The 15,514-nt window shown below is 43.9% G+C and overlaps 1 protein-coding gene across 1 annotated transcript in view; it reads right to left on the minus strand.

Annotated features, from left to right (window-relative positions):
* The window catches only part of LOC137423751 (monocarboxylate transporter 12-B-like), a 180,399-nt gene that overhangs the window by 12,626 nt on the left and 152,259 nt on the right, over positions 1-15,514 (minus strand). The window contains exon 5 of the mRNA XM_068111226.2: positions 5,946-6,202. Coding sequence (XP_067967327.2) covers positions 5,946-6,202 — 257 coding nt within the window. The remainder of the gene's footprint in view (positions 1-5,945; positions 6,203-15,514) is intronic.

Here is a 15,514-nt window from a genome sequence, read left to right on the forward strand (position 1 = left end):
TCCAGAGTAGAATGACCTGGTCTGAATCCAAATTGATGATTGGAGATTAAGCCATTGGAGATGAGGAAGGATTTGATGTCCGAAGCAATGATGGATTCCATGACTTTGCTGATAATTGGGAGCAGGCTGATTGGTCTGTCGTTGCAAGGATCTGTTTTTGCACATTTTTTGTGTAAAGCGGTAATGCTTGCTGATTTCCAAGATGCTGGCAGATGACCTTGAGCAAAAGAGAGGGTGAAAATAACAGAGAGAGGGTGGGATAGAGTGGCAGAGCAGGATTTTAGGACCCGTGGGCTGATGCCGTCTGGTCAAGTTGCAGAATCAGTCGAGGTTTGACAAAAACTTCTCCACCTTGTCAGGAGAGAAGGACACAGGGTCCAGGAGCAGTTGGGTTCGACTGGGTAAGGTGGGAACAGAGAGAGATGGGGTTGGGAGACAAGATTTTGAGGCAAACACAGAGTTGAGGCATTTGGCTTTGTCACGTGCGGTGACAGCAACTAACAACAAAGCATCTTACAAATAACTTGGAGTAGAAGAGGGCCACTAAATTTGTCATAAAAATGTGCAAAACAATTACCAAAGAGGTACCTGAGTAAAACGAGGCTGATCCTGAAAACATATCTCACCCCAAGGAACAAAATCAAAGCCATAAACCAACTAGCAGTGCCAGTGTTGCAGTACAGCTGCGGAATAATAAACTGGCCACAAGCAGATATCAAAAAATTAGATATCAAAACAAGGAAACTCCTCACTATCCACAAAATGTTCTACAAAAATCAGTGCATCTCAAGAATGTAACTGCCGAGGAAAGGATATGGCGGCCTGATGGAACTCAATGAAGTGCACAGAGTGACGACTGTAGGATGAGCAGAGTACGTGAAAAACTCAACAGACTACCGAATAGAACTTGTGTACAAGCATTAACACAGCAAACCAGAAAAGGTATCACTCACTTACTTTGCAAAAAACATCCAAAAACAGGTGTGAATAGATGTCATGCACCAAACGGAAACAGCAACTAATACAGCTCCAACGATTGCAAAAAATACAAAAGCAAAATACAAGATGAAATACCAGCAGATATGTAGTGACAACTGGGAGAAAGACAAAAGAGCAGGGAAATATGAAGAAGAGTTGGACAGATTGGGGATAGACAAAGAAGGCTCACTGGAATGGCTAAGAAGAGGTCAGCTCAACAGGGACGGAGAACAAAACATAATAAATGCCCAATATCAAGGACACTACACCAATGGATGTAAAAAGATGGCAGGACTGAGTCAATCGGTCAACTGTAGGGTCTACAAGGAAGAAACAGAAAGTCACCTCCTGAAGGGAAATAAAGCAAGACCAAAAGTCTAACAGCAGCGTAGCCGGGCTTGTTTGATACTTCAGTTGAAGAGGATATTATGACCAGGGTGGAGATTCTATTTTTACATATACATATAGATGTAGCATATTACATATAGCAAATACAAATTATAGCAAAAAGATATTACATGTAGCAAATACATATTGTTATGAATTTTGTGGTAGAGTGATATATAGATCAGGTAGATCTGTGTAGGTATCATGCACTGACTCATGAAGAAGAAGAACCATTTCAATGTAATAAGTACAGGACCTGTTTAGCCCGGATGTCGGTTTAAGCTTGTATATTTGTGGTCATACGAGGATGGCCTGTGTTAACTAGAGTAGGGATTATGTCAATTCCCCTGTCCGTGAGACCTGTGATTTATCCATTGTCCCGTATGGCAACGCACTAGACACGTAGAGTAGGCAGGCCCAATAGCACACACATCCTAATTAAATCACCCCACAACAAAACTCAACGGAAGAAGAGTAGTGCAGGCAGGAAGCGCCCACGCATTGTGCCAGCATGACGATAAAACATTGCTCAGGCAGGCTGAGGCCATGCTCACCTCGCGACGGATTGGTCGAGGGGGTTTGAAGGGGAGATCACACCAATGAAAGGCCAGAGTAAGGAAGGACTTGTGATTGTCCAGGGGCTGAGCAAGAAGTGACCAGCTGATTGGTGGAAGGAAGCAACAGACTGATTGGCCACCGACCGATGGCATGAGGAGAACGCAAAGCGCTCGGCCAATGGTGAGGGACTGACGTAGGAAGAACATTCTACAGGTCGAGAGGCGACAGACCGATTGGAAGGCAGGACCGATGACGTCAGACCCCGTGCGATAAAAGAACTCGCTGGCCGTGATTTTCCCTTCTCGTTTTGTATTCCTTCATGGTCGTACCTTGTTCCCTGCTGCCCTCGAGATTCATCTATCTACCTCGACCTCTTGCACCTCTCGTTCACTTCTGCCCTCGACTCTTCCTAACGGTGTTCCTCTGACGAGCGAAGACCGGGGTCTCATCGAAGTGGCTGGGAGACAAGGTGCATGCCTGCCACTCGAGACGGAAGGTGGGGCCTAGTTGGCATGCGAGCGCGCCAAGGACGTGCGGCCATTCCCGCCAACAGCCTGGGACGGCGCCATTCCCGAGGAGAATGCCATCCACATCCGCTGGTTGAGCTAAGCCCCCCCCCCCCCCACACACACACACACACTCACACACACACACACACACACAACGTTTCTTTTCATTTAAATTATCCCTTCGTCGATATGTAAGTCTGGTGTGTGGGATCCCAAACTATGTTCTAGTTTCATCGTTGCGTTTTCTTTGTTCTTGGGCTTCGTAAAATAAACCTGTTTATTTTTGTACATAAAATCCGGTTTGTTTGAGTTACTTTTGCATGGTTGAAGACTGCTCGGAGATCGCGTCATGTAAAAGCTTCCAGCTTCTTCTTCTTCTCGCATTCCTCTCGCGCATAGATAATAAATCCACTATTGAACAACGCCTCGAAGTAACGCTCGATTGCTATCCGTGATTTCCTGGTCTTCACCGAGGGGAATCACACGACAATATTACATATAGAAAATACATATTACATATAGCAAATACATATTACATATAGCAAATACATGTTACATATACCAAATACATATTACATATAGCAAATACATATTACATATGGCAAATACATATTAAATATAGCAAATACATATTACATATAGCCTACCCCTGGTAATTCCACGTGAGCCTCCTCTGTGCACATGAGCGATCAGGACGAAATTCCATACAATATCCCAAATTCAGAGCCAACGTACTGCAAAACTGCAGGTTCGTGTTCCGAATCATATTCCGTCCGATTCGTGTTCTTCAGTGTGCAAAATATAACATTAAATTGAAATGAATGAGTTGCTCGATGATAAACTGATGTCTGCACTGCAGACAGACCGAGTGAACTAATTTGCCTAACCATGCTTTTTGCTTCCTGCATTTAGCCACGTAGGGTAATAAGGAGTTGATGAGAAACTATGATGAAAAAGTGGAGGCCATTAGGCCCATCAGAGGCTGCATTTCTATTACAAACCTATGGGTTTTTATGCCTCTGCCCCTGAAGGTGGCCTGCGGGCCATTATGTTTTCAGGTTATCCGTACGTCCATCTCTACGTCCGTCCGTATGGGCTAAGCCTCGTTTTTCTCAGCAACCACATGTCCAATTGAGACAAAATTTTCAGGGTAGGAGTGACACCCATGCAGAATGTTTTTTTGATAAATGTGACGCCAAAGGTCACGTGGTATGGTAGCCATCTTGGATTAAACGCAAAGAATTAAAAAATTATTTCTCGGAAACCGCTGAATGGAAAAATTTGAAACTTGGCACATTGTCGAGTACTTCCAATGGGGAACAAAAGCATGATAATGTTGACATCATAGGTGAAGTGGTATACCAGCCCAAAATGTTTTAATCGAATTCCTTATCCTAAAAATCTGAAATTGCTGGTACATGATCTATGACCCATTTGTATTGAAATATTAAATTTATCACATCATAGGTCACATGATTTGGCAGCCATATTGGATTGAAGAAAAATATTAAACAATTATATCTCTGAAACCGCTTACACTATCAATGTGAAATCATATAACAGCACTATTGCATATAGTTTGAAAATGATGATGTCATAGGTCACGTGGTATGGCAGCCATCTTGGATAGAAAAACGAACCTTATCCGATCAACACAAAACTTCACAAACGTGATCCCCTACCCATACATATGCAGAGTGTACATTTTAAGGTCATATGTCACGTGGTGTGGCAGCCATATTAGCTTGAAAGCCAATAATTAAAAAAATCCCTTCTCTGAAACCGCTTCACCGATCGATGTGAAACCTGTCCTGTCTGTTGAAAATGTGATACTTGAAAACAGCTGAAGGGATTTAAATCAAACTTGTTTATTTTAGGACAGTGAATCAAAGTATTTTTAGGACAGTTTTAGGAGAGTGTCATGTTTTAAGAGCATCTACCCATTGTGTGACTATGTGAAGGCATATTGGCGATAGTCACATTGCTCTAGTTTTTTTATGGAAAGTCTTCGCTTCGCCATGACTGGGCCAGGTTTGACCGAACCACTGACCTCCCAGAGTCAGAGCAGACACTCTAGCCATTACACAACCAATGCTGGTTACGTCACAAGCAGTGTTACCATGGTACTGGATTACACAGATTATTATCTCAGAGTGTGGCAGCAGTCTTGGCAAAAGCTCTTGCATTATCATCTCATGAAAGTCAATTCACTTCTGCAGATTTTCGCATGCCACATGTGAATAGCCATCTTTAGCTGCAAAGGACAACCATTATGAAAACCTGCTGCCCAGGCCTGACATTTGACTGAAGGTGATTTGGGTAAGAATTTGTCAATGTTTCACAGTAACCCTCCTACTCTTCATGTCAGTTTTTCACGGTACCTAGCCTACTCTTCATTTGAGGCGAAACCCTCTTTTCAGCCTCTTATCGGGATGGATCCAGATGAGGAGCACATCCCCACGAGACCTTAATGTTCTGATGTATCATACCAAATTTGGTCCGTATCGCTCAGGCAGAGAAGATGTTTTAGTGAAAATGAGGGATTCAAGGTGGGGGCCCGTGGCCCCCTTTCCAGGGGAGATACGACTACGACGAGCACAACTTAAGGTTAGAGCATGGTGCCAATGCCTCGTGGCAACTTTCGTCTGGATGTGTCTAGCGGTTTCTGAGAAAAGGCTTCTTGCTGTTCACTCCATTTATAGGTCCGTATCGCTAAGTAAGTCGCTATCGGTCATAAGGCCTGGTTTTGGCTTAGCGGTTAGGGTGCCGGCTTGGGATCCTAGGATCCTGGATTCGAATCCCGGTCGATCACTGAATTAACGTAAGGGGGGTTGACTCAGTCGGTCATCCTTCCGAGTTCGGCAAATTGAGTACCAGTTCACTGGTAATTCCCTATGACTAACTATGCAAGAGGTGACTAACAGGGTTGGCGGCAGGAAGGGCATCTGGTCATAAAACATTGCTTCAAAAAGGGGACCATGGTACCCGAAAAAGGCCAACCCCTGCTCTGCGGGGAAAAATGGCCTCCGAAGGTGGTTCATTCATTCATTCACTCCCTTCATAGGGGACGCATCCAGATGGTGAGCACAACCCCCAAGAGACCTTGCTGTCCTGACGCATCATACCAAATGTGGTCCATATCGGTTGGGTAGTTTGTGAGGAGATGTTTCAGTCAAAATTTGAATGCATGTACGTACGGCCAGACAACAGGACCCACTCTATTAGGTTATTTGGGAGAAATAACCTAAAAATTGGTATTCAATTAATCAATAGTTCTAAATATTGTTTTGGACGATGGTCTTCATAATTTGTTTCACCAAATATCCAAATAAAATTTTTATTTTATTTTTATTTTTACCTTTTGCCAAATACTGATCGGTTATTAAACTTCGATCCTCATCGTTGGAAAAAGTGTCTTAATTCGAGGGGTCTCTGGCATTAGAAAATGTTCAGGGCATCTAATTATCAACTGGGGAGAACCCTGGCGTGTTTGACAAAACAAAAGTGACCAACCTGAAATCGGTGGACCCACAAGGTACGGTATGCCCAGAGAACTATAGACAATGGACAAAGCTGTGGGTGCGTGCTTGGAGTCGATGAGTGTGGAAACCACAAGTGGAATAAGAACTGAAATAGCACCATCGAAGTATCCGTAAATGACCATACAGGTCATTAGTTGAGAGTAGGTGTTCAAGGTTGGCAGAAGCAACGTAACCAGCGCATAAATGAAGATAGTCGAAGCATAGTGCGTTTGATGTGCACGAAGACATCTGTGGATAAAATATAATTGGGTGTCAAGGATGTCACAAGGCTTGTAATAGATGATTTTCAAAAGCAAATGAACATGGCACTTCCTTTTGCCACTCCGTATACTGATTGTGGATATATATATATATATATATATATATATATATATATATATATATATATATATATATATATATATATACAGTCACGTGAAAAAGTAAGTACACCCCATGTAAAGTTTTGACTTTTTCAACATATTTCAACATATGGCCATTTGATCTTCATTTCAACAATATTGACAGATAAAGGTGATATAATATAACAAATATCATGAAATATTTACATTTTGTAGTCCATTGTATAATTTCAATAAACATGCATGCAAATTTCGCATGTGGAAAAAGTAAGTACACCCCTACATAACAAATAAACAGGAAAATAAGGTGTGTGTGTGCACTTAGCTCTAATCACTGGTGGGATCTCGTCAGGGTCGTAAAAATCGTCCGGGGCGTTGGCGACGTTGCGTGGGCGTTGGCACGAAACAGGCCTCATGATGCCTCGATGAAGGCCTCCTGCGCGAGGTGAACGGGCCACTTGCAGCTCGCTCTTCCAGCCGTGCCTGGCCTTGTCCACCCGTCCTCTGCACGGAGAACTGCAGTTCTCGGGCCGCGGCTCTCCCGTTGCATCTGCACGTCTCCCGATGGCGCCTCCTAAAACGGTCGGTCTGATCGCTGGTCCAGGGCGAAAATGACAAATACCGACTGCCGCGTTCAAGACCAGTGGCTGAGAGAAGAGCAGCGAAGAGAGAGAGTGGAGCAAAGACCAGAGAGGGCGAAGCGAAGGAGAGAAGAAAAATGATCGTTCTCTATCGCATCCAGTAACGAGCAGGCACAAGAGAGAGGATGCCGGTCAGGCGTTCTTTTTATGTCCCAGCTCTAATGTCCTCGGTGCTTCTCCAATCAGTGAGTTGCCTCTTACCCTGGCCTTCCTGTTGTTCAAGAGCCCTGGCCAATCATGGCTCCTCGTTGTGTGTCCTTGGCCTGCCCCAGCTTTGTGTGCCTGGTAAGTCGGGGTTGTCAGCCCTAGTGCTTGATGCCTGGCTTCCGGTTGGTTTTATTATTCGGGCGATTCCTGCTCTGCATGTCTAATTCGGTGGCATACGAGACAAAAGATAAATCACCAAGGGTAAGACATACAAGGGATAATTTATCCTTATTCGCTAAGCTAGATAACATGCCCCAACACCCTTGTGATGGGGACAAATATACAACTTTATCCAACATTCTGGCTGCACAAGTACTTATTACATCAAGGTTTCTACACGACAATCGGAGTATGCTGACAATCGGAGGTTTCTACACTATCTCCTCCTGCCTGCCTTTGCCTGCATACATGCCGTGACCGCCAGAGAGCCACGCCGGGCGAGCTGCCCTGGAGCGACCGGCGGCAAAGCACGTTTTTTTTTTTTTGTTTGTTTTTTATATACAAGATCGAGGCTCGTGAAAGAGCTGATATTAATCACACAAAAAGTCAAACCGACACACAAAACACAAAAAAACAAGGGGAGCGGCAGACAGAATGGGGAGAGAGGGGGAAGGACACAAACACAACATTTGAGAGCAGGGACATCGGGAGGACTTGGGGGGAGGTGGGAGAGGTATAAAACATATGAACACTGCAAGGACTCTGGGGTGAATTTGAGGGGGTAGAAAAGATCAAGGTTATGGATGGGGGAAGATAAGAGATGGTGGTGGACAGCTGTTTTAAAGAAATGAAGGGAGGACTGGGATTGAAGGGAGTGGGGGAGTTTGTTCCAGAGGTGGGAGAAAAGGGGAATTGAAAGAGTGAAGGTGAGCAGAGAGCCTAGATTTTGGCAGTTTAACCATAACAGGGTTGCTTGCAGATCTTGTGCGACATGAAGGAATATTGGGGGGACAGAGCACAGAGAGAGCTGGGGGAGCAAGGCCGGAGAGGAGTCGGTAGAAGACAGAAAGACCACCAACCTGCCTGCGGTGAGTGAGTGAAAGGCCCTCGGAGTTAACTTCATCGCAGGAGATTCCAATGATTCTGAAAGCTTTGGCTTCAACAGCGTGAAGCCGATCTAGGTGTGAGGCAGGAGCACCAGCCCAGAGGGAGGAACAGTATTCCATTGAGCTGCGTATGAAAGCCTTGTATGTGGTGAGGAGCTCAGGTGTGCCAAGCAAGGACTTCGCACGACGGAGGCTGCCCAGTCGGCGACTGGCTTTGGAGGCCAACTTGGAAATGTGGTTTTCCCAAGAAAGATCATGGCAGATAGTGAGATCCAAAAGCTTGAGCGACAGAACTTCTTGGGGAGGATTGTTGAGAAAGTAGATGGGAGGGTTTTCCAGTCGGTCCTTTCGGAGAGACATTGTAAGAGTGTGAGATTTGTCAGGATTGAAAGACATGTTCCACTTGTTTGACCAGTCTGTGATTTTGTCCAGGCCTGCAGAGAGTGAGGAGGCTGTAGACTGCCGATCTGAGAGATGAGGAATGGAGCAGCAGATAGTGGAGGTTGGCGCGCGAACTTCTTCTCTTCTTCTCCCCGTGTGCGTGAGTGGGCCCTGTGTCTGGGATTTGGATAAAATTGATTAAGCTTCTGCTCTGTGTCTCTGCGAATCATTGTAAATAATAATAAATTGTGTTATTCCTCTTATTTGACCGTTCCCGTCCCTTCCATTGATTGACCTCGCATGGTACGACTAGAACTGCTCGAATCGGGTTCCATAAAAGTAACGGCATGAGTCACGTGATACGCATACCGCTCGGGCGTACTCGATTAAACGTGGCTTGTGCGAGGTTCGGTCCCCGCTTTCCTGGCAGCGTGGGTTAAAGGTACATGCGACATGGACCCGATACCCTTTTTCACGCTTTCATCGGAAGTGGCGATTCGGCCTCGTGGACACGAAGACCCAGGGGGGAAAAAGGGGGTTTAATCCCCCCTTTGTAACAGGAGCGGGCTTCAGGAGATCCGCAACAATATATATATGTGTGTATATATATATATATATATATATATATATATATATATATATATATATATATATATATGTATATATATATATATATATATATATATATATATATATGTATATATATATATATATATATATATATATATATATATATATATATATATATATAAATATATATATATATATATATATATATATATATATATAAAAAAAATATATATATATATATATATATATAAATATATATATATATATATATATACAGACTTGGCATTTAATATGGAATTTTTTTTTTTTCTTGACTTGCGTTTACTTTCTTAACTCAGTATATCAATCTGGTGAGTTTCTTTTACACTTTGGTGATTTATTTGTTAAAAGAACCATGTCACTGATTGTCTGTCGCAGCAAGAAGTCAACAACAGGATTATATCACAGGTGGCGTGGCAAAATGTACGGACAGGTGCATTTGATGATTGGCTTCACAGTCGGGTATACAAGGGTTGTTGCGTTCTTTATTAGTGGAAAACAACTGCTGCAGCTACTCGTCTCCAAAAGTTATTGCCGCTTCCTCTGGAGATGGTCCGTCAACTCGACAATGCTGTTTGTCATGGAGTGGTGGCTTTACGAAATTACGGCATGAAACAGCGTGCTATTGCTCGGCAGTATGGCATCACTCAAGGTCAGGTGTCAAAGATCCTGAAACGAAATGCTCAGAGGGGTGCCCCTACTCCAATACCGAGTCCAGGACATCCCCGCAGAACCACAAGGAGGGATGATCGCCAGCTGCACCGGTTAGTCCGCAATGGCCGTACCAAGTCAGCTAATCGGCTTTGGGCTGAGTGGCAGCAACTGACAAATGTGCCTGTATCCAGAAGACTAGTCAACCAACGACTGGTTCAAGCAGGCTATCGTGCCAGGCGTCCCCTGAGAAAGCCACGCCTGACCAGACAACACCGCCAGCGCCTATTGCAGTGGGCCAGAGAGCACCATCAATGGCAGCCAGGACACTGGAATCACGTGATCTTCAGTGACGAGTCTAGATTTCTGGTCTATAGTCAAGATGGCCGCATCCGAGTGCGCAGACAAATGCATGAAGCCAACAACAAAGATTGTGTAGTGCCAAGAGTCCAAGCTGGAGGTGGTGGGGTGACTGTTTGGGCTGCTTTTCATGCAGGGGGCAAAACTGACCTGGTTGTTCTGAATGGAAACCTGAACCAGTTCAAGTACAGGGCCATTCTGGAAGAAACATTGCTTCCATTTGCTCGTGCAGCCTTTCGAGGAAACTTTGTCTTCCAAGATGACAATGCACGGCCTCATCGTGCTCGCATGATCCAACGCTTTCTTGCTGACCGTGGTGTAGAGCATATGGAGTGGCCTGCCATGTCCCCGGATATGAATCCGATAGAGAACTTGTGGGCAGAATTAACTCGTCAAATCGACCATTTGGACCAGCAGCCGACCTCTGTGCGTGAATTGCAGCAGGCTATTGTCACTCCATGGCAAGCGATTCCTGTCCAAACCTTGGCAAATCTCGTGAACAGCATGCCTCGACGTGTACGTGCTCTCCTGAATGCTCGTGGGGGTTACACGAAGTACTGAACTGTAATTTTACTGTCCGTAATCCCAGTCGTAATTTAACTTTTGTTTTTGTTAAAAAAAATTTGGGCTAATGTGCAAAATAAAGAGTTACTTCTGGAAAACGTACAGAAGTTTAACACAGTACTGTCCATGAATTGAGTTCGATATCAGTTTACATCACTTTCAAGGATCAATTTATTTGTTTCGAAATGTCAAATGTGGTTTTTGTTTCTTTTAAAGGTCACATTAACAAAATCTAGAATAATTTCAACATAATTCCAATGAACTTTTGGTTCTAAGACATCTTGAAAAGTAAGTTCACCCCCACAAAAAAAAATTCCATATTAAATGCCAAGTCTGTGTATATATATATATATATATATATATATATATATATATATATATATATATATATATATATATATATATATATATATATATATACGTATATATATATATATATATATATATATATATATATATATATATATATATATATATTGTTACGGATCTGGGGGACGGCACTCCCGTTAGCAAGGGGGGGGGGGGGTGTTAATCCCCTTGTCCTGTTAAGCTGGCCGTCTACGCCGGTCCTGGAGCTATGACGTCGCCCTATGACCTAATTACCAGCGCCTTCCGGTAAGCGAGGAAATGAGCCCCGCCCGAGCCGCGGCTGTAATGGACACGCCGAGCGAAGCGAGCCACGACTCAGGCCGTTAACAAAAGGACTAAACCCGACTATAGCGGTTGGCTGAATCGTGCCACAGGTACTCAATCGGGAAAGGACAAAAGCGATCGGGGGAAGAAGAAACCAAAGTAAGGAATAACAGGTATTTATTCACTATCTACAAAACCAAAACTAAGGAAAAAACGAAAGGTAGGACTGTACAGGAAGAGGAAGAAGCAGATACATAGGGCAACCTTAAAACAGTCTTATATTACAACCCCGGACAAACAAACAGACTTACACGACAGGGAACGGCAGGAAGGAATGGCTGGAAGGAGGAGAAGGTCCAGGGAGGCGGTAGGCGTCGAGGTCCGGCTCCAGCTTCACTCGAGTCCGGCTCCGGGTGTTGACTCGTACCGCGGCAGCAGCAAGCGCGTACTGTTGTCATGCCGTCGGACCTTATAGTGGCGGGGGTAGTCCTTCGCACGGCCGTACTGTTGTCATGCCGTCGGACCTTATAGTGGCGGGGGTAGTCCTTCGCACGGCCGTATGCGCAGTTCAATACAATCGATGATGCAATCTCGCCCAACCTCCGCACAGTCCATGCCCTCTCTCTCCTCTCTCCTCTTGGGCTTCTCTCAACAACCGCACTTCTCTCCCTGCTTCTGTAAAGGCGCCACGCTTGCGCTTATATAGCCCGTGTAGAAATCAAGCCACGCTTCATCGAGCCACGCCTATCAATGAGCTCACCTCAGCCCTGGTTGGCTCGCCGAAAGGGCCACGCCTCGGTCTCGGCGCTCCGCCCCCTTCTTCTCCGGCTTGACCACATGCGTAATGGCGTTTGAATGCAGTGAACGCTGCTGGCAAGCAAAGTAACACAATTTGGAGAGAGAGAGAGAGAGAGCAAAATGAACGGAATGGGGCCTATCTTATTTAATTAATGCAACGCAGATTCAACTATTGGGAACAGATCCTTAACTGAAACACATAATAATGAAATAACGACAGAGAGGTCCTATGGTGCTCTACGTGTTGTACATGGACTAACTAGGGTGCGATCTTTAATAAAGCCAATTAATGGGGATATTTACAGGGGATCATTTATAAGGGAACATTTACTAAAATTTACAAAGTGAAGGTTCTAAAAACCGTAACAATATATGTAATTTGCTTCTCTAGTATGCAGTTGTAGGTTCTAATACAACTAATAACAACAATATTATGGATTGATGTTTTACAAATTCTGAACAGAAGATTATAATAGCATCAGGAAAAGAAATATTCTGCTGTTTCAGCCGTACTACAAGAGAGCCGGTTGTGTGTCTGTCTGTCTGTCATCATTTTCCTCAGACCAATGCCAAATCTTCATCAAACTTTCAGAATTTCGTCAGTAACTGCCATGGAGTGTTTTAGGCAAAAAATGTTTTTTGTTAAAAACAAAAAGTTTTTTATCGTTCTACAGTGCCGAAGCATTTGTATCTACGTATAAGGTAATAAATATTAAGTAATCTCAAAACCCATTCCTTAGTGGGTGTAAGGAAGTGTTTTAGGTTCCCACAAAAAATTGATTTCTTAAAATGCCAACAGCATTAAAACATAAAGTGGAAATGCCGGTTACCCTTGCTCGTTTTTTTAAATATAAAACGCACACCCTGACATTGAAACAGGAACCAGTGCACCTGAATCCGTGAAAGGAGGAGTGTGATTGAACCATCTGCCAAAGACAGTTCCATAAACAGGAGAAAAAGAGGAACAAAAGAGTTGAGGTTGTTCCTCATCTGGAAACTCCTGTTCCGTTTTGCAGACAACTCCACGTTGTGTGATAGAGTGCCCCCATCCCTCCGCAAGGCAGGCAGCAGCTATGTCTCTCTCTGTTTATCTGGAAATTATTATATGCTGGTCTGATAAATGGAAGGTGTCTTTCAATCATGGCATATCTCATTCTCTGGTGCCTTGGAAGGATCGTCAAATGAACCCAACTATCTATTTCCATAGTCAACCATTGGAAGAGGTTCAGTCTCTTGAACTTCTAGACCTCACCATCAGTCATTAACTTTTCTGGGTCCACCACATAGCAAAGCTAGCCTCCAAAGCCAGCCGCAGACTGGGCATCCTCCCTCAATCGAAGTCTTTCCTTGGAAAATCAGATCTACTCAGTCTACAAGGCCCTTGTCTATCACTCAATGGAGTAATGCTCTCTGCCATAGCCTGGCACCCCAGTATTATTTCTGTTTTTCCTGGATTATGTGGAATCTAAATCTCTCAAAATTCTCGGAATCTCTATTATGATGAGGCCCGGAGCACAGGTGCCCCACTCTCACATTGTAAGCAGGTTCGTGGTTTTTCTGTTTTCTACTATGTATTATCCAACATTGCTTCCTCTGCTCTCTCAGTCCTCCGACCTTCTCTCTATTTTCCAGAACGAATGCATTATTCCAGTAACCCATCCTAATTCGGCTTCTGCACACCACAACTGCACACCACAACTCTTTTATTTCTCTCTTCTTCCATCTATAGAATGAACTTCCTCGCAGGTATTCTGTCTCACTCCTCCCTCCAGGCTTTCAACCAAGCAGTTCACCACCATCTCGTCATCCCCAATTCTGTCCCATGTTCTTTATTACCCCCAATGAATCATTCCTAACGCAAAGGTGTGTAAGAAATGCAGGAGCTTATGTGGAATTTTTATTACTTGTACACCCATTACCTACGGGGGTGGCAGGAAGATTCATTCCTCTCTGAGGAATATAGATTACAGTCGATCTAAGCTCGGGCCTCAAGAACATTGGGGATGTGTTCATTACCTGTGCTACCAAAGGTGGACAGTGGTTATGTTTTCACGTCTGTCTATCTATCTGTATGTGGGCAGGGTATTTCAAAATGTGATGGACATATTCAGATGAAACTTGGTGGAGAGCTTGAGTGTGAGACAAGGACGAATCTTTTCGATCTTGGTGAAGATCAAGATCTGGAACCTATATTGTTATGCCTCCGTCGACGAAGTCGTCAGAGGCGTTATGTTTTCAGGTTGTCCATCCAGCTGTCCGTCCGTCCATCCGTGATGGGTTTTCGTTACTGCGATAACTTGAGAACGGCTGAAGGGATTTTAGTCAAATTTGGTGCAGGTATTTATAATGAGGTAAAGATGAATTGATTAGATTTTGGGATCACGAGGACAAAGGACAAAGGTTAAAGGTCAAAGTCTGTTATATGCCTATAACTTGAGAATGGCTGAAGTGATCAAATTCAAACCTCGTACAGATATGTATAATGATGTAAAGATTAACTGATTAGATTTTGGGGACAAAGTTCAAAGGTCAAAGGTCAACCTCCTCATAGGTCTTTAACTTAGGAACGGCTGAAGTGATCTAATTCAAACTTGGTACAGATATGTATAATGATGTGAAGATTAACCGACTCCATTTGGGGTCCTGAGGTCAAGGGTCAGAGGTCATGTCAGGTAAAAATGTGATAACTTGTGAACAGCTGAAGGGATTTAAATTAAAACTTGGTAGAGGTATGTATAATGATGTAATAATGTGGGCGAAGGCATATCAGTCGACGTCGTGACGTTGAAGAGTGTCGTTCTAGTTTAGTGATTCTTCCCTTTTAAGAGATAGGGCCAAAAACTACAAAGAGCATGATATCCGAAAATGTTGTGGACAGATTTTGATGGAACCTGGTGGGCACGTTGCATAAGGCCCCCCTCCACTCGAGTCCACCAAATCTCAAGCCCACCTCCACTCGGGTACAGTAAATCTCTGCCCCCCCCCCAACCCCCCTTCCACTTGGATCCGTCAACATGACCAAATCAGCAAATCAGCTCTTCCCAATCCTTTTGTAATCAAATGAAATCAAATTTCAAATTGATTGCTGAGGATCCAGATACGAGAATTGTCTTTTTAAGTGATGCTTCACCATTGAGAGATAGGACCAAATCGATATGCAGTATAGCAAGGTATTTCAAAAAGCTGTGGTCGAACAATGACAAAACATGGTATATGAGTTGGGTAAGTGACAAGAACAAGCCGAAGAGACTTAGGTTCAGGTCCGAATCCAGATCTGGTCCATCAGTGGATACAAAACCTAAACTATTC

This window comes from Myxine glutinosa, chromosome 3 (genome assembly GCF_964187855.1).
Source record: "Myxine glutinosa chromosome 3, kmMyxGlut1.1, whole genome shotgun sequence".
Classification (NCBI taxonomy): domain Eukaryota; kingdom Metazoa; phylum Chordata; class Myxini; order Myxiniformes; family Myxinidae; genus Myxine; species Myxine glutinosa.